The following is a 24,202-nucleotide window of genomic DNA, read 5'->3' on the forward strand; positions in this document are numbered from 1 at the left end:
AGCTCCGCAGCCTCCAGGGGCAGGACAGCTCTCCCCAGGCTGCTCCCTGGCAGTCTGCATCCTCCGCTGCGTTCGTCCCCTGGCACGTGTAGGTGAGACTCCTCGTTTTCCTTCTTTTTTTATTTCGATGCCATTGAGAGGGAAAAAGGGAAATGCAAAAAAAAGAAGAAGAAAGCGCGGTGTGCTCTGTTTTGAAAATTCAATCCTCAGTGCTACCGCTCTCGTGGTTTTTAATTAAAATTAAATCTCCAGTGCATCTGGAAAAAGAAAGGCTGCAGCGCCGCGCCCTCGCCGCGCGCGCCCGCGCCGGGTGTCGGGTGATGCTGGAGCTCCATCATCAGCTGAGTGCCGCTGGCTAAGAAGGGGAGAAGGGGAAGCTTAGCTGAGGGGAAGAAGTCAGGATTCCACACCCTTTCATACTCTGGGAGGGAGCGAGGGGGAAGAGGAGCCACAGTCGCGGTTATTCATAGAACCACAGAGGATTTAAAAAATAAACTTGGGCCCACCTCCACCTCCACCATCTCTAAAGGAGTGAACAACCTTTACCGGATTTGAGATCTGAGTCACTTCAATGGGCTACAAAACAGTCCAAAAGAGGATCTTTGATTAAAGGATGCTGGCTTCCGGCAAGACACGTCCATAGGCGTGTGTTTTTGAGATCCTGTCGTCTACTTCATTCGTTATGCAGGAGGGCAAGCCTACTGAGGATGGGGGAAATGTCTCATCCGTGTTTTGGTGCCCAGTATTGGTGATTTGTTATTCAGCTCTATTCCTTATTTTTCATGCTGCTTTACGCTGTCAACCCACCAGAGTGAGATTACACTTGTACTGGACTACTGAGACTTTACCTTAAGAATTTGGTGGAATGTGTCAGGTGTAGTGGTCCTATCTATGCAGCCAAATGCTATTTCTGAGCTTATTGTCAGAGTGTTGTATTATTCCTTGCAGGGTATTAAAATAATGTAAATGAAGACAAATGCCATTATTCCTTTGTTGGGTCTACCACCTTGGATTCACAAAGTGAATTGGAAATGGGTCTGGTTGAGAGTGAAATCAGACATCACTTCCTCCACCAGATCCCACCCACAGGCAAGGCTGACAACTGCCCTCCCCCGTCCCTCCTTTCCCCTTCTCTGACCTCCATCTAGAAACCCTTCCATCTGTGTTGCTTATAAACGCCAATCTACACTCATTAAAGAAAGGAAGCAATCTCTTCTGGCTCCTTTTTGTTAGCTGGTTTACTGACTTAAGTCAGTTATGTATTTATTGCTACATTTTTAAAACTTACGATGCTGGGCGGTGCCTGTGGTTCAAGGAGTAAAGCATTGGTCCCATATACCGGAGGTGGCAGGTTCAAACCTGGCCCCTGCAAAGAAAAAAAAAAAAATTAAAAACTTACAATGAGCGGCTCCTGTGGCTCAAAGGGGTAGGGTGCCGATCCCATATGCCGGAGGTGGCGGGTTCAAACCCAGCTCCCGCCAAAAACTGCAAAAAAAAAAAAAAAAAAGCTTACAATGCTATCACTTCCTTTTCAACAAAGTAAATTCAAATAGGAAAATTCAAAATATTGTCACAGAAAAATATAATTTCTGGTGGTTTGATCCCAATGACATAGTATTTTCTGTTAAACAGGAAAAGAAATATTGACTCAGTTCTGAGGGATAACTTATTCCAGAAAATTCTAGACTTTCTTTCTTAGGAGTGGGGACACTTTAAGCTTCTTTTAAAGATGATTTTATAAAAAAAAAAAATCTAATTTAACATGATTCATAACCTGCTCTGGACCCCTAGACTCTCAGATTTGTGCCGGCGGGTGGGTTTCGGTGGGGGCCTGGCTGTACCGGAGCCTCTGTGTGCCTCCTGAGCAGACTGAGAGGAGTTCTCCGATGTCTTGCAGTGAAAAGGTGACTAGGAGCTGAGACCCAGTTATGCCCACTGAGGATGACAAGGGCCATTCCTCAGCTTTAAGGAAATTGTAGGATGAGTAATCAGAAAGCTCTTTTCCACAATCCAAATAGAACCTACGAGAGATGTGGTTCTACCACATGCTTCAAGGCATCTTTTATTAAAAATAAGGCTGTGTGGTCTCTTTGCCTCTGTCTTTCACCTCAGTTAGTGTATGAAAGACTGAATACCCCCCAAAGGCCTTAGTAGTAGTTCTGCTGCACACAGGCTGTCTGTTTTCAGATTTGAATTCTGGCCTCTAGAGGAGGCATCCCTTCCCTGGGCAACCACGCCATACTGTGTTGACCACTCCTTTGGCTGAATCAAATGCTGCCTTTCCCTGTGCTTGCATCACTGCCCCTTTTGTCCTGGGGAAAAAGGCATCGCTGTGGCTGTGTTCCTTCCACACCCCCCGCATCATACATCATCAGCAATGACTCCTGCCCTCTGTCTTCTGAGATGTCCTTGCTGCTTACCCGTCACCCACCCCTACCCCACCCCCATCTGCCTGGCAACTTTATTTTCTTCCCTCTGCAAAGCAGCTGCTGGCTCAGACAGACAAGGGCTGATGGGATTCTCAACATTTAGAAAACTCTTAGAATCTCAATGCTGAGGGATTGGCAGTGAGGTGTCTGGTGCCTCCCTAAGCTTGAAGCAAGATCATTCCTGAGCCAGTTCACATGAATGAGGCTCTTAACCAGTTCACGACATCCAGCCAGCATTTACTGAGCACCTGCCACATGCCAGGTGGGAGATACAGTGCAGTGAACAAAACAGGTCCCCCGCCCTTGTGGTTTGTATTCTGGCATGTAGTAGGTATGTTGGGAGTGAGAGTGGAGGTGGAAGGGGTTTGTGGGCCACCAGAGGTGGGACAGTAAGCAAACAAAATATCAGGCATCAAAGATATGGTCTCACGATTTTGTCAAGAAGAAGATGCTCAAGCTCCTTGTAACCAACTAGCCTGGCTACCAGGAGCTATATTTCCTCTGGAGATGGATGCTACCTAAATAATTAACCTGCCTCAGTGTGAGCCTTTCAGGAACCACATAGGTTAGGCAAGGGTGAGAAAAATGCTTCTCACAAGATTGCTAAGAAACAGGCTACAGCCTGACTCTGCTCATGGCCAATTCTCAGCAACTGGGTAGAGGCTGGAAGTTTCTAGAGTTCTGTTGTAGTTCTAATCACTTGACATTGGTCTGAGCCAAATTCCTTTCCATCTTATGAGAGGGGAAAATGATAATTTTCAGTGGTAAAATGGTAAACATTTTATTTCCTAGTTGGTGGTAAATTTAATGGGGTAAACCAAGATGTAACTGGGGGAGTCTGGCCAACCTAGACAGGTCTCCCTTTGAGTGACCAATACATAAATCACAGAAGGGTTGAAAGAACAGCAGGTCTGGGGAAAAAGCACAGTTCACTATACTGGTGGTAGAAATAGTAGTAAATTAACTTAGAAATGATAATACTCCACCCTCGCAGTGACAGTAGTTTAGGCTCAGTATGGTAAAGGTACAAAATGCCAGATCCTAATGTTCTTCAGCTAATGGAGTAGGCACACTCTGATTTAGAAACTTTGTCAACCAAAGGTGACAAAATATAGCCCATTGTGTTTTTCATTTTTTTATTTTTTTGAGACAGAGTCTCACTATGTTGCCCTTGGTAGAGTACTGTGGTGTCACAGCTCACAGCAACCTCAGACTCTTGGGCTTAAGCGATTCTCTTGCTTCAACCTCCCAAGTAGCTGGGACTACAGGCACCCAACACAAGGCCTGGTTATTTCTTTGTTGAGGTTGTCATTGTTGTTTAGCTGGCCCGGGCCGGGTTCTAACCTGCCAGCCTTGATGTATGTGGCCAGCGCCCTAACCACTGTGCTACGGGCACCAAGCTGCCCATTGTGTTTTGTTTTCCTTGTTTGTCCACATAGTAATATATTTAAATTTGGACTAATCTTAACAATTAAAATTAGAAATTTTCAGATATCTAATCCCATTTGGGGCCTGGCTTCCTTTTGCTTAAAGGAATTGGCCTGGTGGGTGGAAGGGAAGACAATAGTAGCTTTCTACCATAGAACCACCCACACTGACCACCTTCTGAAGTTGATCCAGTTTTCATAGACCAGACATTCACCACATGTACGTGTCACTACATAAACCTAGTTCCTTATGTTGACCAGTTTGTTACAGTCCCTTAGGTAGTCAATGTATAGAGGTTCTACTATATTTAGATGAGATGGAGCTCTTGTGTTTGCCATAGTCCCCACCACTCCTTATTGTGTCTAATTGCTAAAGCTTGGTGTCAGTGCCCTTCATCGGCTTATTCCAGCCATACTTTATCTATATATGTTACTTGCTTCCCTACAATGAACATAAGAGCAGAGGCTTCCAAGCTTCCTGGCTTCTCCACTTACCAAGTCCAAAAATTCTGCTCAGTATCTGGGTGGATTTAGAGAAGGCAGTGCATCAGGTCTGCTCCCATGGTCATCTGGGAGGTAGTGACTGGTTGAGTGATTGGATGAGAACTGGCCAGTGGGGAGGAATAACCAGATTCCCCATGGATGACTCATCCCTACAGGGATGTGATAGCTGGGCAGGTATGCTTATTTTGGGGTATTATTAGTCTTGGATTTTTACTGAATGCCTAAGAACCATTGGTTTCTTTTAACATGACTTGCTTTGTGTACATTGTTGGCCATGTCTTTACAAATACAGAATGGGATCATATACTGTTCTGAGCTTGAGCCAGTAACAGCTGTGTTTCAGAATCCCTATTCCATCCAGGAGATTCAAAATGTCTTGAACCATCCATTATCAGGGATGAGGCCATTTTATGCCCTAACTCCCAAATACATATCAAGGTCCGCGTATGCCCCAGGCTGACAAATTGGAACATAGCAGAGGGGCTGTGATATAAAATAACCCTCGATAATCCCAATATATTAGTTGGGATTTCTGTGTGGCTGCCTTAAGAGATTAAAATAATCAAGGATTTAAAAAAGATATTTATTTTTTTCTCTCATATTGTAGTCCATAGGCAGAGGGTTTTTGACTACTAGACTGGCTTTTACTCTTCTGCTGTCCCCAGGGGGTTACCCTTGTCTGCGTGCACTGCAGATGGCTTGTCCAACCCATGTTCCAGCCATAGAGAAGGTGACAAGAGGAAGGAGGGGACCAGACAGAGAAGTTGTACACATCACATCTGCTCACATCCCACTGGCCAGAGACCAGTCACATGCTCACCCTGGCTGCAAGGGGAGCTGGGAAATGTTATCTTTACCAGAGAAACCATGTAACCAGTTGAAACTTTCCTTATTAACAAGGAGAAAACAGACATATGGCAGTTGTGCCATAACTATGTATATAAAGGAGCTTACTAATGTATCTTTATTAAACCGCTCTTCAGTCTCAGTCCTTGACAAAATCAGGTTAGTCCTTAATTGCTATCACTTCACTGAGTCACTTAAAAAAATTATTGAATACCTACTATATTGGCCTACTTGTATGGTATCACTTCATAGAGCATATATTTTACAGTCCAGTAGAAGAGATACACAATGAACAAGTAAAAGAACAAATAAATACTAATTACAGGCTTGGCATTGTGGCTCACACCTGCAATCCTAGCACTTTGGGAAGCTGAGGTGGGAGGATTGCTTGGGGCCAGGAGTTTGAAAGGAGCCTGAGCAACATAGAGAGACCCCATCTCTACAAAAAAAATTTAAGGAATTAGCCAAGCAAGGTTCAGAGTGCCTATGTTCCCAGCTATTCTAGAGGATGAGGCAAGAGGATTGCTTGAGCCCAGGGATTTGAAGTTGCTGTGAGTTATGATGACACCACTGCATTCTAGCCCAGCAGACAGAGCAAGATGCCATCTCAAGAAAATAAAAATTAAAAATATTAATTACAAATGTCTCAAGTCTTATACGGGAAACAGGCTGTTGTGATAAAGAATAATGAGAAGCAAGGCAGGGAGTCGTTTAGCTTGGGTGTGAAGCTCTGGAGGAGGAGACATTTGGACAGGGACTTGGGGAAACAAAGGAGGTGACAGGTGAAGGGGAAAGGTGGAGCAGGCAGACAGCACGTTAGAAGGTCTCGAGTGAGAAAGTGTTGGGTGCTCTGGAGGGATATGTAGGCAGCCAGTGTGTGATTGGAGGCAGGAGGTGTGAGGGAGGTGGGAGAGATGGGAGGGCAGGGAGGGGCCAGATTCTGCAGGTCCTTAGGCCACATGGAGAATTTGGATTTCACTATATAAAAGTGGGAAGTCACAGGAGGGTTTTAAGCAGAAAATGCATGATTTTCTTTATGTTTCCAAAAGACTTTTCTCACTGCTGGGTGGATAATTGATTGGAAGGCAGCAAGAGTGGAAGCCAGAAGATAGGGAGCATTGTTTAGAACCATAGGTAAGAGATGATGGCCTCTTAGACCATAGTGGTGGCAGTAAAGGGAAAGTTGATGGATTAAATTAAGAAATATCTGGAGTGGATGGGAGCAATGGCTTATGCCTGTAATCCTAGCACTCTGGAAGGCTGACGTGAATGGATTGCTTCAGCTCAGGAGTTCAAGACCAGCCTGAACAAGAGCAAGACCCCGTCTCTACTAAAATAGAAAAACTAGCCTTAGCGTCATGGTGGTTGCCTATAGTTTCAGCTACTCAGGAGGCTGAGGCAGGAGGATCGTTTGAGCCCAAGAGTTTGAAGTGGCTGTGAGCTACGATGATGCCCCTGCACTCTACTCAGGGTGACAGAGTGAGACTCTGTCTCAAGAAAAAGAGGGGAAAAAAATTTTAAAAGAATTATCTGGAGAATTTTGTTAAAGAGTGACTTAAAACCAGTGTGCTAAGCATGAGTTCCTAAGTCTAAACGTGTTCTTTAAAACCTTATCTCCCCCCAGGACAGGAGTCCAAAGCTAATGGTTGATTGAGGTGAACACGCTTCAGTGTCACATTTGTTAATGTTAGGCCATCTAATCTTTAGACTGAGGTGGAGGTAGAGGATAGGCAAAGCCTAACTTCCAGAGAAAATAACAAAGTCCTGTCTCTTCATTTAATTGATTAAAGCCTTAGAAACCGAGTTTAAAAAAATTGTTTACCCTCTCTCTCAAGGAATCCAAAAGGAAGGACAGATGTTCAGAAACCCCTTCTCAGATTAATACGTAGCATAATAAAGTATATAAAAATGAGGAAGAGAATTAAGCCCTCCTCTCTTTGCAGTTGTTTATATCATATTTCTTTTTTTATTATTTTTTATTTTTATTTTTGAGACAGAGTCTCACTATGTCACCTTTGGTAGAGTTGCTATGGTGTCATCGCTCACAGCAACCTCCAACTCTTAGGCTTAAGCAGTTCTCTTGCCTCAGCCTCCCAAGTAGCTGAGACTACAGGCGCCCGCCACAATGCCCAACTATTTTTTGGTTGCAGTTGCCGTTGTGTTTAGCAGACCCAGACTATGCTCGAACCCGCCAGCCTCATTGTATGTGGCTGGCACCATACTCACTGTGCTATGGGCACCAAGCCTATATCATATTTCTGAATAGGTGTTTTCTCTATCCTATCAAGTTAACAGTCTGAGCAATGTAGTGAGACCCCCCATCTCTAAATAAATAAATGAATAAACAAACAAATAAATATTTATTTATTTGAGTATGTAATTAAGTAATGCATGGAATGTATAATCACTTAATGCAAATTATAACCCCCCTAACAAATTATACAATCAGTAAATGTTCTATGTTATGAAAACAGGCACTCCATAAACCTTATGGCGTTTCCTTCTTTCTCTTTTCCTTTCCTTCTTCTCCTTTCCTCTTGGTAACACCGAGAGGTTTTCTGCTGGTAATAAAGATGAGTTTGGTTTGAATGTGCTCAGCCAGAAATGATGATTCAATAAGCAAATAATCAACTAGACTATCGGCAATACATTCTTGAGATCTAGATTAGGATGTTCTTGGTGTAGACATGATCCTCTAGCTGTGGGCAGAAAGGCTGTGCATTTGTACAGGAGAAACAATGTTCTGTTGAGGAAAGAGGACAATGAATTGAGAACTGAGTCTCAAAAACATTGGCATTATGGTTTGGAGAATAGAGCAAAAAAGACAGAAGGAGGGTTTCAGAGGTGATGAGAGAATGAAAGTAGAAAGTCAAAAGAGGCAAGGGAAGGTTTCAGAAAGACTTGGAAATTAGCAGGATAGAAAGTGCTGGTGTGGACATGTAGCAGCGTCCCACCCCAGGGCAGGGTCCTTTAAGACCTGTGGCACCAGCACCAATCGACTGAGGAAAAATAAAGTTAAAATTGGCAGGACACACACAATCGACTTTTCAAAGGTGGGACCCAAGGGACCACCCCTAACTCATGGGGCTTCAGCAAGTGGCCCTGAGTGCTTGTTCCACCCAGCTTTTATTGAAGGCTATTTTCTCATTTAGCCTAGAAGGTAAACTGAGGAAGGGAGTAAAAATGTCAGCAGTGTCTCTGAATAAGCATGTTAGTTCTTTTTTTTTTTTTTTTTTTTGGATTTTGGCCAGGGCTAGGTTTGAACCCACCACCTCTGGCATATGGGACCGGCGCCCTACTCCTTGAGCCACAGGTGCCGCCCAGCATGTTAGTTCTTATTTTATCCATAATCATTAACTTTAAGGATCCAGGCAGCCTTGAGAAATCTGGAACCTGAGCCTTGTGTGGAGGTGGCCTCCTGTCTGTGGCCACATACACAGATTACTTGGGGGAAGGTAGACCGCTCTACTTTCTCTGTGGAGCAGATATGGTGGTGTCAGTTCTCCTCTGAAGAATTGGTGGAAAAGAGGAATTTTCCCCTGTCTTCACCTGGAGGCATTTCCATCCCTGTGGTTAGGCTATAAGCCCTCCTGCCCATATATCAGGGCTCAAGCTGTTCCCTCGATCTCTGCCCTGACTATTATACAAATCCCCACAAGGGATATTTGCTTTGACTGTTGACTGGGCAGGGGACAGCCTGGTTAATGTTCCTTCCAGGGCCTTGCACTGCAGCTTCTGCTATGGCCATTGTTCTTACGAGTGCTTTACAGACTCAGTAGGGGTGTTTGCAAGCTGTATCCCTTACAGGCCAGGCTTCCAGTAAAAGCAGAAACTTCTCAGACAAGTAATTTAACTGTTAGTTTAAAAGTAAGGTAGCTAAACTGTTTTTATTCCGCCTTGCTCAGCTTATTTTTCTGTTTTTCTCCTTTTCTGAGGGTGTTTTTCCTTGCCTTCTTTGGTCCCCATTCTCCCTGCAGAAAAGGAGAATAATTATGAAGTGGTCATTGTGGTCACTCCAGGGACATTCAAGATGTGTTCCTCACAGAAATGAGTGGCCCTGTCATCAAATGAAGGAGGAGTAGGGTTCTGGACAACAATGATGAACAAACACACAAAAACAAACAAAAAACACCAGCTGTCCATTGCAGCTACCAAGACTTCTAAATTGTGACAGGAAAATCCCAAGCTTTAGACTTATGCAAGTCTCTCTCCAAGTTTTCTCCCTGGTTTATTTAACACAAATGAGCCTAATGTGCCAAGTGAGGAAAAGAAAACCTACCTGTCATGCTTGCCAAGACATGCAAATAAGGTAACATATATAAAAAGTTTACAGCCTGGCACAGAAGGCTTGATAAATGTTAATGTCCTGACCTATTTCTCACCTTTCCAAGTGACCTGTGTGTGTGTATGTGGACAGGGCATGGGATTGAGGAGAAAAAAATAGCAAAAGGAGGAAAAGGTCAGGCACAGTGGCTCAGGCCTGTGGGAGGCACTCTGGGAGGCTGAGGCAGGTGGATTGCTTGAGCTCACAAGTTCAAGACCAGCTGAGGAAGAACAAGACCCCATCTCTACTAAAAATGAAAAACTGAGGCAAGAGGATCACTTGAGCCCAAGAGTTTGAGGTTGCTGTGAGCTATGACACCACTCTACCACGGGTGACTAAATGAGAACATGTCTCAAAAAAAAAAAAAAGAGGAAGGACAGAAAATCAAGGGGATGACTGGTAATGAGTAGCTGTAACTCTCTTATAGAGAAGCTTGGTTGTGAAAGGAGAGAAATGGGATAATCGATAGAGAGTAAGTGACAAAATAATTTTTTTCCAGATAGGAAACTCTGAGTGTGTCTGCAGGAAAGAGGAAGGAGCCAGTGGAAGGGAGAAGTTGTAGCTACTGGAAAGGGTAAAAAGCAAGGATGAGGAAGAGGTGGGATCAAGGGTAGAGCTGGAGTGGTCAGGGTGAATGCCTGCTTTCAGATCATTTCTGGGGGAAGCCAGCCACTGTGGTGAGGACACTCAGTGCATGGAGAGGCCACGTGCAAAGGACCCCAGTCAGCACCCTGTGAGTGAACCTTTTGGAAGTAGACCCTCTAGCCCCATTCAAGCTTTCGGATGACTGCAGCTCTAGCTGACATTTCTAGCGACCTTGGAACAGAACCAGCTCAGGCACTCTCACATCTCTGTTTCACAGAAACTAGTTACGGGAGAGTAATGGTATTTTTTTTTTTTTAAATTATATTGAGTATGTGTGTGTGTGTGTGTGTGTGTAAAACTATATAACCAAAAAGAAGTCTTTGGCCCTCCAAATTCACCCAGATAAGGCATTCCTGGTTTCCTAACACACATAACTGTGTGAGATAATAAGTATTTGTTGTTTTAAACTTCTAATTCTGGAGTAATTTGTTACACAGTAACAGATAACTCATATACTTATAATGAGACACATCAGGTTTCATTCCAGCCTCACAGCAAACTGAGAATAAAAAAGTATTCAAAATTTAGGAAAACACTGTTTATTTGTAATTGTGATAAGAAATAGTCGCCAGAACTAGTTTAAACGTGTTCAATCAGCAACTGCCAAAGTGAACACATTTCTGAAAGCCACCTCATCAGTGCCAGCCCCTCATTGGCTGCAAGTCGATCCATACTCTTTCGAATATCAGCCAATAAGGGAGAGACTCACTTACCTGACTCAGAAACAAGGCACTGATGGGTGGATTGGGTTCCAAAACCATCTTTGCTGAGTGCTATGGTCCAAATGTCAGGGTTCTCCCAAAATCCATATGTTGAAATCCTAACCCCTACAGTGATGGTATGAAGTGAGACCTTAGGTCATGGGAGTGGCATCTTCATGAATGGAATTAGTTCCCTTGTAAACAAGAACCTAAAGAGCTAGCTAGTCTCTTCTACTGTCTGAAGACAGAGTGAAAAGGCATCATATGTGAACCAGCAAGCAGGCCCTTACCAGACACTCAACTTGCTAACACCTTCATCTTGGACTTCCCAGCCCACAGTGCTGTAACCCTAGCACTCTGGGAGGCTGAGGCTGGTGGACTGCCTGAGCTTAGGAGTTGAAGACCAGCCTGAGCAAGAGTGAGACACCATCTCTACTTAAAATAGAAAAAACTAACTGAGCATTGTGGTAGGTGCCCATAGTCAACAGTTCCTTGGGAGGCAAAAACAAGAGGATCACCTGAGTTCAAGAATTTGAGGTTGCTGTGAGCTAGGACTCCAGGAAGTCTACCTGGGGTGACAGAGTGAGACTCTTTCTCAAAAAAAATAAAATAGGGCAGCACCTGTGGCTCAGTGGGTAGGGTTCTGGCCCCATATACCAAGGGTGGCAGGTTCAAACCTGGCCCGGCCAAACTGCAACAAAAAATATCCAGGCATTCTGGCAGACACCTGTAGTCCCAGCTACTCGGGAGGCTGAGGCAAAAGAATCGCCTAAGCCCAGGAGTTGAAGGTTGCTGTGAGCTGTGATGCCACAGCACTCTACCAAGAGCGATGAAGTGAGACTTTGTCTCTAAAAAATAAATAAATAAATGAAAAAGAAAGGAAGGAAGGAATTATGCATTAGGGCAGTCTCTAAAGCTGTGATATTATATGCTTCAGGCAGGTATGATTTGTTTACCTGTCATCCCATCATAGAATTACCATAATGTGGATTTCTGAGTGACAACTTTACTGGAGGACTTGGACCAGGGAAAACAGTTTTACATTAGACATAAATACTTAAAGAATAGAATTCAAAATTCATATATGCTTTTTAACAGCAAAAGTTGAAAATCTTTTTTTTTTTTTATTGTTGGGGATTCATTGAGGGTACAATTAGCCAGGTTACACTGATTGCAATTGTTAGGTAAAGTCCCTCTTGCAATCATGTCTTGCCCCCATAAAGTGTGACACACACCAAGGACCCACCCACCTCCCTCCTTCCCTCTTTCTGTTTCCCCCCCCATAACCTTAATTGTCATTAATTGTCCTCATATCAAAATTGGAGTACATAGGATTCATGCTTCTCCATTCTTGTGATGCTTTACTAAGAATAATGTCTTCCACGTCCATCCAGGTTAATACGAAGGATGTAAAGTCTCCATTTTTTTTTAATAGCTGAATAGTATTCCATGGTATACATATACCACAGCTTGTTAATCCATTCCTGGGTTGGTGGGCATTTAGGCTGTTTCCACATTTTGGCGATTGTAAATTGAGCTGCAATAAACAGTCTAGTACAAGTGTCCTTGTGATAAAAGGATTTCTTTCCTCCTGGGTAGATGCCCAGTAATGGGATTGCAGGATCAAATGGGAGGTCTAGTTTGAGTGCTTTGAGGTTTCTCCATACTTCCTTCCAGAAAAGTTGTACTAGTTTGCAGTCCCACCAGCAGTGTAAAAGTGTTCCCTACTCTCCACATCCACGCCAGCATGTGCAGTTTTGAGATTTTGTGATGTGGGCCATTCTCACTGGGGTTAGATGATATCTCAGGGTTGTTTTGATTTGCATATCTCTAATATATAGAGATGATGAACATTTTTTCATGTGTTTGTTACCCATTTGTCTGTCATCTTTAGAGAAGGTTCTATTCATGTCCCTTGCCCATTGATATATGGGATTGTTGGCTTTTTTCATGTGGATTAATTTGAGTTCTCTATAGATCCTATTTATCAAGCTTTTGTCTGATTGAAAATATGCAAATATCCTTTCCCATTGTGTAGGTTGTCTCCTTGCTTTGGTTATTGTCTCCTTAGCTGTACAGAAGCTTTTCAGTTTAATGAAGTCCCATTTGTTTATTTTCGTTGTTGTTGCAATTGCCATGGCAGTCTTCTTCATAAAGTCTTTCCCCAGGCCAATATCTTCCAGTGTTTTTCCTATGCTTTCTTGGAGGATTTTTATTGTTTCATGCCTTAAATTTCAGTCCTTTATCCATCTTGAATCAATTTTTGTGAGTGGGGAAAGGTGTGGGTCCAGTTTCAGTCTTTTACATGTAGACATCCAGTTCTCCCAACACCATTTATTGAATAGGGAGTCTTTCCCCCAAGGTATGTTCTTGTTTGCTTTATCAAAGATTAGGTGGTTGTAAGATGTTAGTTTCATTTCTTGGTTTTCAATTCGATTCCAAGTGTCTATGTCTCTGTTTTTGTGCCAGTACCATGCTGTCTTGAGCACTATGGCTTTGTAGTACAGACTAAAATCTGGTATGCTGATGCCCCCAGCTTTATTTTTATTACTAAGAACTGCTTTAGCTATACGGGGTTTTTTCTGGTTCCATACAAAACGCAGAATCATTTTCTCCAAATCTTGAAAGTATGATGTTGGTATTTTGATAGGAATGGCATTGAATAGGTAGATTGCTTTGGGAAGTATAGACATTTTAACAATGTTGATTCTTCCTGTCCATGAGCATGGTATGTTCTTCCATTTGTTAGTATCCTCTGCTATTTCCTTTCTGAGGATTTCATAATTTTCTTTATAGAGGTCCTTCACCTCCTTCATTAGGTATATTCCTAGGTATTTCATTTTCTTTGACTATGGTGAAGGGAGTTGTGTCCTTAATTAGCTTCTCATCTTGACTGTTATTGGTGTATACAAAGGCTACTGACTTGTGGACATTGATTTTATATCCCGAATCATTACTGTATTTTTTGATGGAGTCTTGTGGTTGAGTCTTTGGGGTTCTCTAAGTATAAGATCACGTCATCAGCAAAGAGGGAGAGTTTGACTTCCTCTGCTCCCATTTGGATTCCCTTTATTTCCTTGTCTTGCCGAATTGTACTGGCTAGAACTTCCAGCACTATGTTGAATAGTAAAGGTGACAGAGGACAACCTTGTCTGGTTCCAATTCTAAGAGGAAAAGCTTTCAGTTTTACTCCATTCAGTAAAATATTAGCTGTGGGTTTGTCATAGATAGCTTCAATCGGTTTTAGAAATGTGCCACCTATGCCTATACTCTTCAGTGTTCTAATTAGAAAAGGATGCTGGATTTTATCAAATGCTTTTTCTGCATCTATTGAGAGGATCATATGATCTTTCTATTTGCCTCGGTTAATATGGTGGATAATGTTTATGGACTTGCGTATGTTAAACCAGCCTTGCATCCCTGGGATGAAGTCTACTTGATCATGATGAATGACTTTTTTGATGATAAGCTGTAATCTATTGGCTAGGATTTTGTTGAGAATTTTTGCATCTATATTCATGAGTGAGATTGGTCTGAAATTCTCCTTTTTGTTTGTGTCTTTTCCTGGTTTTGGTATCAGGGTGATGTTTGCTTCATAGAATGTATTGGGGAAAAATCCTTCTTCCTCAATTTTTTGGAATAATTTCTGCAGTACAGGAATAAGCTCTTCCTTGAAGGTTTGATAGAATTCTGGAGTGAAGCCATCTGGACCAGGGCATTTTTTTGGTTGGAAGATTTTTTATTGTTTCTTTGTTCTCAGTGCTTGAAATTGGTCTGTTCGGGAGCTCTATTTCTTCCTGGCTAAGTCTAGGGAGAGGGTGTGATTCCAAATATTGATCCATTTCCTTCACATTGTCAAATTTCTGGGCATAGAGTTTCTGGTAGTATTCAGAGATGATCTCTTGTATCTCTGTGGGATCAGTTGTTATTTCCCCTTTATCATTTCTGATTGAGGTTACTAGAGATTTTACTTTTCTATTTCTCATTAGTCTGGCCAATGATTTATCTATTTTATTTATATTTTCAAAAAACCACCTCCTTGTTTCATTAATTTTCTGAATGATTCTTTTGTTTTCAATTTCATTGATCTCTGATTTGATTTTGGATATTGCTTTTCTTCTACTGAGTTTAGGCTTAGATTGTTCTTCTTTTTCCAATTCCATAAGATGGCTTGTGAGATTGTTGATGAGCTCTCTTTCTGTTTTTCGAATGTAGGCATCTAAAGCGATGAGTTTTCCTCTCAAAACTGCTTTTGCAGTATCCCACAGGTTTTAGTAGCTTGTGTCTTCATTGTTGTTATGCTCAAGGAAGTTAATGATTTCCTGTTTTATTTCTTCCTGCACCCATCTGTTATTCAACAGAAGATTGTTTAATTTCCACGCCTTTGTGTGGGGTTGAGCATTTTTGTTAGAGTTGAGTTCCACCTTTAGTGCCTTATGGTCTGAGAAGATACAAGGTAAAATTTCAATTCTTTTGATTCTGTTGATATTTGTTTTGTGTCCCAGGATATGATCAATTTTGGAGAATGTTCCATGGGGTGATGAGAAGAATGTATATTCTTTATCTTTGGGATGGAGTGTTCTATATGCGTCTATCAAGCACAGTTGTTCTAGGGTCTCATTTAAATCTCTTATATCTTTGTTTAATTTCTGTTTAGAGGATCTGTCCAGCTCTGTAAGAGGAGTGTTAAAGTCCCCTGTTATGATGGTATTATCAGATATCATATTGCTCAGACTGACTAAGGTCTGTTTCAAGAATCTGGGAGCATTTAATTTGGGTACATAAATATTTAAAATTGAAACATCTTCTTGTTGTATTTTTCCCTTGACCAATATCAAGTGACCATCTTTGTCTTTTTTGACTTTAGTTCTTTAAATCCACATGAATCTGAAAATAAGATTGCAAGTCCTATTTTCTTCTGAATGCCATTTGCCTGAAAAATTGTCTTCCAACCCTTGACTCGGAGCTTTAATTTGTCTTTTGAAGCCAGGTGTTTTTCTTGCAGACAGCAAATGGATGGCTTGTGTTTTTTAATCCAGTCAGCCAATCTATGTCTCTTCAGTGGGGAATTCAAGCCATTAACATTTATTGCGATAATCGATGTGTGGTAGTATTCTATTCATCTTATTTTGTGAGGGTCCATTGCTTAGTTTTATCTTTTGCATCAGTGTGGAGGTTAGGTTCTGTCCTTTAATTTCTGAGTTCTTACTTTGCTGCTGATCCATTGTGGTGGTCAGTGTGCAGAACAGGTTGAAGTATTTCCTCTACAGGAAATACTGGTCTTGTTGTGGCGAATTTCCTCAATGTTTGTGTATCTGTAAATGATTTGATTTCTCTGTCAATTTTTAAGCTTATCTTAGCAGGGTACAGAATTCTGGGCTGGAAATTGTTCTGTTTAAGTAGATTAAAGGTAAATGACCATTGTCTTCTTGCTTGGAAAGTTTCATTAGAGAAGTCTGCGGTCACTCTGATGGATTTGCCCCTGTAGGTCAACTGGCACTTACTGCTGGCAGCTTGCAGAATCTTTTCTTTTGTCTTGACTTTGGACAGGTTCATCACAATGTGTCTTGGAGAAGCTCGGTTAGAGTTGAGGCGACCTGGGGTCTGATATCCCTCTGAAAGCAGTGTGTCAGAATCTTTGGTGATATTTGGGAAATTTTCTTTTATAATATTCTCTAGTATGGCTTATATTCCTCTGGAGCATTCTTCTTCCCCTTCTGGGATTCCTATAACTCGTATGTTGGAACGCTTCATAAAGTCCCATAATTCTGACAGTGAACGTTCTGCTTTCTCTCTCTTCTTTTCTGCCTCTTTTACTATCTGAGTTATCTCAAGAACTTTTGTCTTCTACCTCTGAAATTCTTTCTTCTGCATGGTCTAACCTGTTGCTGATACTTTCCATTGCATCTTTAAGTTCCCTAATTGACTGTTTCAGTTCCTTCAGCTCTACTATAACCTTTTTATATTCTTCATATCGTTCATCTCTTATTGATTCTGTTTTTGGATTTCCTTTTGATTATTTTCCACTTTATTAGCAGTTTCCTTCATTGTTTCCATCATTTTTTTATTGTTTTCAACATGTGTATTCTAAATTCCCTTTCTGTCATTCCTAACATTTCTTTATTGGTGGAATCGTCTGCAGTAGCTACCTCATGGTCCCTTGGCGGGGTTGTTCTGGACTGGTTCTTCATGTTGCCTGGAGTTTTCTGCTGATTCTTCCTCATGAGTGATTTCTTTTATCTGTTTCCTTGCCCTAATTTTCCTTTCACTTCCTCTTGCTCTTTAAGTTCTCGTGCCTGTGGACTAATGGTTTGATGAGTCCTTTTGGTACAGGACCAGAGGGTGAGAAGGTTGAAGAGCAAGAAAGCAATGAAAGAAAGGAGGACCAAGTGAAAAGAAAAAAAAAATAGAGAAAGGAGATGGGGTGGGTAAAAGGAATATTGACAAAAAGAAGAGAGGCACAGTAAGAGGGAGACAGAGCAATATAGGTGTACAGTAGGTTACTTTGACACAACCTTAAAAAAAACCCACCTTCTGGGTATGCCCAGTTGGGTGGTTCCCTTGAGGTCAGCAGCTCTTTGCTAACCTGATCAGACACAGTACCCCACCTCCATCAAGTAGAGAGGAAAGACAAAAATGCTATAAATCAAACCAAAACAAGCAAACAAAAAACTTTACAGGATAAAATTGGGTGAAAAACCAAATAATAGCGGTAGAAACACTAGCAAAAATGAAGTTCTAGTTATTGAAAAAAGCAGCAATGGGAAATTATAATTAAACTAGCAAAATTGAGAAAGAAAAAAGATCTGTATGGAAAAGGCTGAAATTAAGAAACAGAACAATATCAATAACATCAAACAAAAAAACACAACCAAAAACAAAGCAGTATGTATATGTTATTGAATATTGTCTGGGCAACACGTGATCTTCTGGGGTATGAGATGTTAATCACGGTTCTGATATGACTGGAGGCTGCTGATTTCTCAAACCCCAGCAGGTAGACACCCTAAATCTCTCTTCAGCCCACTTAAAAGGCACTTTGAACTTGTAGACTTGCTGAGTGGAAGCTTTCCCAGGAAAGTGCTTGTCTCTGGAATCACTGCTGAACTGGCTATCCACTTACCCAGTGTGCCAAAACCGGTCTCACTCTGCCCCTGAGGGTTAGGGCTGCAAGGCGGCTCAGACCCCACCCTTAGGCTAGTTGGTGCTGGGTTACCAGCTCCCAACCTATTTTAGCTCTGCAAGCCTGAGGGCGGAGCTTGCCGGGGCAGATCACTCACAATGGCTCCCTGTGGCCCATAGCCAAACACTATTAGCTCCGGCTGGCTCAGTGGCTCAGACTGGGGCCCTAGACAACAGCCAAAGTTCTCCACACACCCACTAAGACTCTCCCCAAGGCAGTTCAACTGAGTGCCAAGTCCAAAGACACCAAAACAGTTCACAGGTAAGGCCTTTCCGGTTTGCGGTATGGCTGCTACTGAACTTACAGTTGTGGGTGGGTTTAGACCTATTGAACACATGTGACCACTTGCCGGTTTTTCACTGTTTTCGTCCTCCTCTTGGGGTCCAGAAGTCTCTCGCTGACTCCCTGTATCCTCACAGGGGTGATGATAGGCACATCCCACCAGCCAGAGATGGCCTGGAGTCCTATCTCCCCAGACTCACGGTGCCCAGATGCAAGGAAGCTGTTACTCGGCTGCCATCTTGCTCTCTCTCCAAAAGTTGAAAATCTTACCTTGGGGAGGACCATGTCTGGTGTCTACATCTACTCTCCTCTGTGTTGGGGCTACTTTGGTAGAAGAGCCCTGGTTCAGGTCAACACTCAATACCTACTCAGTATTCTACTAGTTGAGTTCCTTGTGCCCTGGAATTATTTATTGTGGGAAGTCTCTCCTTCCTGATCCTTCCTGCATATACCTTTGTGCTCTTAGGCACCTCAATCAAATGAGTTCTGTAGTCCAGCAAGCTCTATGCATAAGAGTTTAAAGATAATGGTACCTACTCTATTCTAACAGACAAAGTCAGGCTGTGGGGAAGAAGTGACATCTTTAATAATATAGAATTCCCAAGTATATCACCGAGCACCTGACTTAAGAGAATTAAGTGCACCCTCTCCACTGTCCTTATAGCAGGTGATAGAATAGATCCCAGCAACTTTCTGAGGTCTTGGGCTAAGAAGAAGGAGAGAGGTTTCTTTTAAAGAATAGCAAGGGAGCCAGGTGTGGTGGCTCACACCTGTAATCCCAGCACTTTGGAGGCTGAGGCAGGTGGATTGCCTAAACTCACGATTTGGAGACCAGCCTGAGCTAGAGCAATACCAAAAGATAGCCAGGCATTCTGGTGGGTGCCTGTAGTCCTAGCTACTTGGGAGGCTGAGGCAAGAGAATTGCTTGGGCCGAAGAATTCAATTCCAGAGCCAAGATGCCATGGCATTCTACCGAGGGTAACCAAAAGAACGGCAAGGTAGATGTGGTTGGTGAAGTCGCACCATCTTGGGATGACTTCTTTAAGTTACATTTACCCATTGTTTAGGGTATATATACCTGATGTCCCCCAAATTTAGTTATAATGTATGATTCAGTAGCCAGACGTTAGGGTTTCTGATCCCAACCATTTGAATATCTGTGTATGGTGTGAGGAAAAAATATTAACTCTCATCTTTCAGTAAGGGTTCCTCACCCAACTATATTTTGCATCCCCCAACTAGATTGATGGGTTCTGCATATTATTCTGTTTAGGTAAATGGCTAAAATATTGTAACATGAACAAAATTTTACTGATAGTCTATTCTTGTAATACATTTCCACCCTACTCCCAAAATAAAGTGTTATGAGAAGTAAAGGGATGGAAGGGCTTCTGCCAAGTTGACATCATGTTCCCAGCTCCTGTCCACCTCTCCCTATTCACTTCCTATTGGTGGCTTTGCTTTGCTCTCTTTCAGGTGGAACACAACCTTTAGACAGCTTTGCATATGCACTGTCCAGGAAAAAGTGCTGGGATGTGTGGATCGTGCATTTGCTCATTCAAGTTGTACTCTTTATAAGGCACAGACAGAAGTCAGAGCTGGGATGGAAGAGCCTGCACCCGTGGAAGGCCGGGCCCAGCTCCCAAGCCCCCACCAGGGCTCTCTGAGGAAGGCTGTGGCTGCTGCCCTGGCCCTGGATGGGGAATCCACAATGGGTCGCAGGAAAAAGAAGAGGAAAGAGTCCCGTCCAGAATCCATCATCATCTACCGCTCGGAGAATGAGAAAATGGATGAGGAACCTGGGGAACTGGAAGGTGGAGATCGGCCTAAAGAGGAGGAGGGGGACGATTTCCTAGACTATCCTGTAGATGATGGTGAGTCTGTCTAGGGCCACTTATTTAAAGTTTTTATCCACAGCGATTGATCCGTGTCACCAACATTTTCATAGCACTTGTTAACTAGACTAGGATTGGTATAAAGCACTGTTTTTCAACCTTTTTTTTTAATCTCACAATACACTTAAACTTACAGTTAAACTTGGCAGCACACTTAAATTATGTTGATCCAAAAAAAAAAAAAAGAATATACATACTGTGCATTGAACATCTTTGAAAAATAATTTAATTAATGATCTTTAAAAATTTTTGTGGCATACCTGAGATCCTCACACATGGTGTAGGGCTCTTGGTGTGTACAATGTAGCCTAGAAGTAGGGGGGAAGGCTGAGGGAGTGCAGGCTTCAGGTGGGCATGTGACTTGTGTGGCACACTGGTTGAAAATCACTGGTATAAAGTGATGTCTGTAGTAAAGTTCCTCATACCCCCTCATGTCAAAGATTGTTCCAAGATGGAGCTCTCCACCCCACAAAGTAGAGAGAGAACATGAGAACAAGCTCACCCTGCCCTACAGTTAGTCTTGGGGAGTGAGAGTGTACTGTGGGAGCAACAGTACCTGTGGTCGCCCTCCGGAAGGAGACCTCTTCAGTCCACAGTGGAAGTGCCGACTCCAGTGCAGTGTTCAGCACTGTAAAAAAGGACACTCCCATCCTCATCCACAGCCTTAGGGGGACAACACTATGAGGTATTGTCTACTCTTCTCATCTTGACTCTCCCCTCCTTTGTGCCCTGCAGGTGTGTGGAACATGCCTTTGGACAGCCGCTATGTGACATTAACTGGGACCATCACACGTGGGAAGAAAAAGGGTCAGATGGTGGATATCCACGTCACATTGACAGAGAAGGAGCTGCAAGAATTGACCAAGCCTAAAGAGTCGTCAAGGGAAGCAATGCCAGAGGGAAGAGAGGCCTGCCAGGTGGGAGCCGACCGCGGGCCCCACGTGGTCCTCTGGACGCTGGTCTGCCTGCCTGTGGTTTTCATCCTCTCTTTCATTGTCTCTTTCTACTATGGCACTATTACTTGGTACAACATCTTCCTCGTGTACAATGAGGAGAGGACCTTCTGGCACAAGGTCTCATACTGCCCCTGCCTCGTTCTCTTCTATCCAGTGCTCATCGTGGCCATGGCCTCTGCCCTGGGTCTCTACGCGGCTGTGGTCCAGCTCTCCTGGTCCTGGGGAGCATGGTGGCAAGCTGCCCGGGACATGGAGAAGGGCTTCTGTGGCTGGCTTTGCAGCAAGCTGGGTCTGGAGGACTGTTCTCCCTACAGCATCGTGGAGTTGCTTGAATCTGACAATATCTCGGCCACTCTCTCCAACAAGGACCCCATCCAGGAAGTAGAAACCTCCACTGTCTAAACTTCCGACAACTTACTTCCTTCTCTGGCCCCAGTAGCCTATATATCATCTTATAATTCCAGCAGATCCTTTCCTTAAATTATTTCCTATCCACCACAGTTCTTCTGGAAAATCCCAGCCCATACTGATCTGTTCTGCCATCTGGAGGTTCCAGGAGGGCAGGGGACAGAATAGCGATTTATGCTGAAATAGTTCATCCAATGGACAAACTCTTCTTAGTTCTCTGCCCTAAAATGACCATTTATCAGGCACAACGCTCTGCATTGTGTATCAATTTGGAAGCCTGAAGATGTTACTGGTGCCTGGACCCCAAGGGAGTGTGTGACTTAAGAAAGGGAGGATAAGAGGCTCAGGAGTGACCAAGTCCACCAAGAGAATAGATAGGGATGGAGTGAAACATTGAGGAAGCATTTCTGCCTCACTGTAGCAGAAAGTAAAGATTGGAGTTAAGTTTAGTTGCATATCATTGGACCTCTAAAATGTCAGTGGTTTAAACAAGATACAAGTGTATTTCCTTCTTGTATAGAGATCTAGAGGCAGACCATCCTGGGACCCTGTGAAGTCATTCAGGCCTTTGGCTTCTTCCATTCCTCTACTAGGTGACCCTCATTGCCTTTAGCCTCAGTCCTAGTGCTGACTACATCCCCAGCCATTATACACCCATATTTCTGTCAAAACAGAGGAAGGAACAGAGAAGAGCACAAACTGCTAATTTAAGGAGTCTACTCAGAAGTCCTACTTAATCCTTTGTATAAGTCATAGATCAGGCATCAGTCACAGTCACATGACCTCATGAACAAAAGAAGCTAGGAAACAGTTGTTTGGCTGGGCAACTATCTTCTCAGCTAAACATTGGGGTTATGCCAACTGGAGAGAAAGGGGAAGAATGGCTATCATGGCAGGCAAGTAAGAATCTCTGCCTTGCAATAATTACTTAAATACATTCAGAATTCCAGACTGCCAATATAGTTTCATTTATTTATTTATTCACTTGTTTATTTAGGCCTGAATTTTCACAGAAGATTTATATTTAGATACTAGTATATATACTAAGTATATGACATACATAGGTATTAGCACCTGGCATACTTTGGAATTAAACTTCTGTAATATCATGTGGTTCTAGATTTTTTTTTTTTTAGAAGGAAGTAGTAGACAGGAAAGAACAAGTAGATAATAGTAGCATAACTCCTTTTCCTGGTGGTGGACATGGGACGGGGGGAGGGGGAGGTGATATTCAATCTAAGCTATAGATTAAAGTCTGTGTCTCAGAAAGAAGTCTACATCCAAATGTTCTTCCGACAGGGATCAGAAAAGAAAACAGACTGAGTCTTCTGTTGTTTTGCAAAATCTCACTCAGAGCTGTACTCACTCAGACATTTCTAGACTTTAACAAACATGGTCTTCCTGGCCACTAGGAGGTGTAAACCGGATTCATCCAGATTAATAGATTCTGATTTAAAAAAAAAAAAAAATCACTTCTAACAATGTCCTTCCAATTTTAAAATATTGAATCCCAAGAGGTCGGCAGATATTGAAGACTATCTGGTGCTTTTTTTCTTGTTCATGTCTCAGAAAGAAGCTGTTAAAAGAATTGCTATGAACCAAACCAGAGGGGCTGGCCATGCAACCCGCCAGCAAGCTGGTGACATGTATGGTGCTGAACTCTCCATTCAGAAGAACTTCTGTTTAGAAAAAAACAAAAACAAAAAACTATCATTAGTTTGCCAAGAAAAAAATATATACTCAGCATTTTTAAAGATAACCTTGGTGCTCTTTGGTGCATTTGCAGTGATATGAGCAACTGAAATGAAGTCAAAATCAAAATAAAACCTGATTAATATTTGTTCACATTGTCTTTGAAGCTCTCTAAAATTTCTTTGAATGCTACAGCTTGAAGAAAAGGGTGAGCATGGTGGCTCTCCTATACATGTATAATGATCTTAAGATGAACCTTTATGTCCTAACTCTTCCCATGTACCTCTAATTTATGGGGATTTGATTAAGGTGGAATGTTTCCACAAACCACATTTGTCATATTTTTCTAGGGTTGGGAAAACCAATGGTGAAGGATAAAAAATAGTCATGAGTAAGTCAAGGGTAAGGTGGCTGTGGTGGAATGGAAGGTGGGGTGAGAATGAGACTGTGCCCAGGAGATATCTAGATAAAGTTCACATGAACTTCAGCATAGTTGGGCTCATCACCTGGTTAAGAAATAGGCTCGTAAACTAAAATCATTTCAAAAGGGCTCTACAGAGGTGTGTAAAAGCCTGGGCTAGACCAATGAAAATGGAACCACATAGAACTAAAGCAATTTCATCTTTACTCTCAGCACCTAGAGAAATGTAAAGGAGAAATTAAAGAATTAAATACCATATTTGAACAATTCTTTTAGCTCATAGTTATCTGATCTTTGTGGTGAAAATTAAGAAGGACTCTATTTTCTAGTTGCATGGCAGCCATAACGTGCTGAGCTGAATAAAGCATATTGGTTCAGTGTGATGACACTGATGTTTCCAAGTCATCTTGTCTATTGGTATGAGGTAACACTTTACATTTTAGTTTATGTCCAAGAGGAATAAAACCATTGTTTCCTGTACAGCAGGAA

At 42.5% G+C, this 24,202-nt stretch overlaps 1 protein-coding gene across 1 annotated transcript; it reads left to right on the forward strand.

The window, feature by feature from the left end:
* The first annotated feature begins 4 nt into the window (after positions 1-4).
* On the forward strand, positions 5-23,391 carry TMEM169 (transmembrane protein 169). Its single transcript, XM_053598133.1, has 3 exons — positions 5-92; positions 19,818-20,215; positions 20,972-23,391. The coding sequence occupies exons 2-3, from the start codon at positions 19,945-19,947 to the stop codon at positions 21,592-21,594; spliced, it is 894 nt and encodes a 297-aa protein (XP_053454108.1). The 5' UTR covers positions 5-92; positions 19,818-19,944; the 3' UTR covers positions 21,595-23,391.
* The last annotated feature ends 811 nt before the right edge of the window (positions 23,392-24,202 follow it).

This window comes from Nycticebus coucang, chromosome 7, assembly GCF_027406575.1.
Source record: "Nycticebus coucang isolate mNycCou1 chromosome 7, mNycCou1.pri, whole genome shotgun sequence".
NCBI classification, from domain to species: Eukaryota; Metazoa; Chordata; class Mammalia; order Primates; family Lorisidae; genus Nycticebus; species Nycticebus coucang.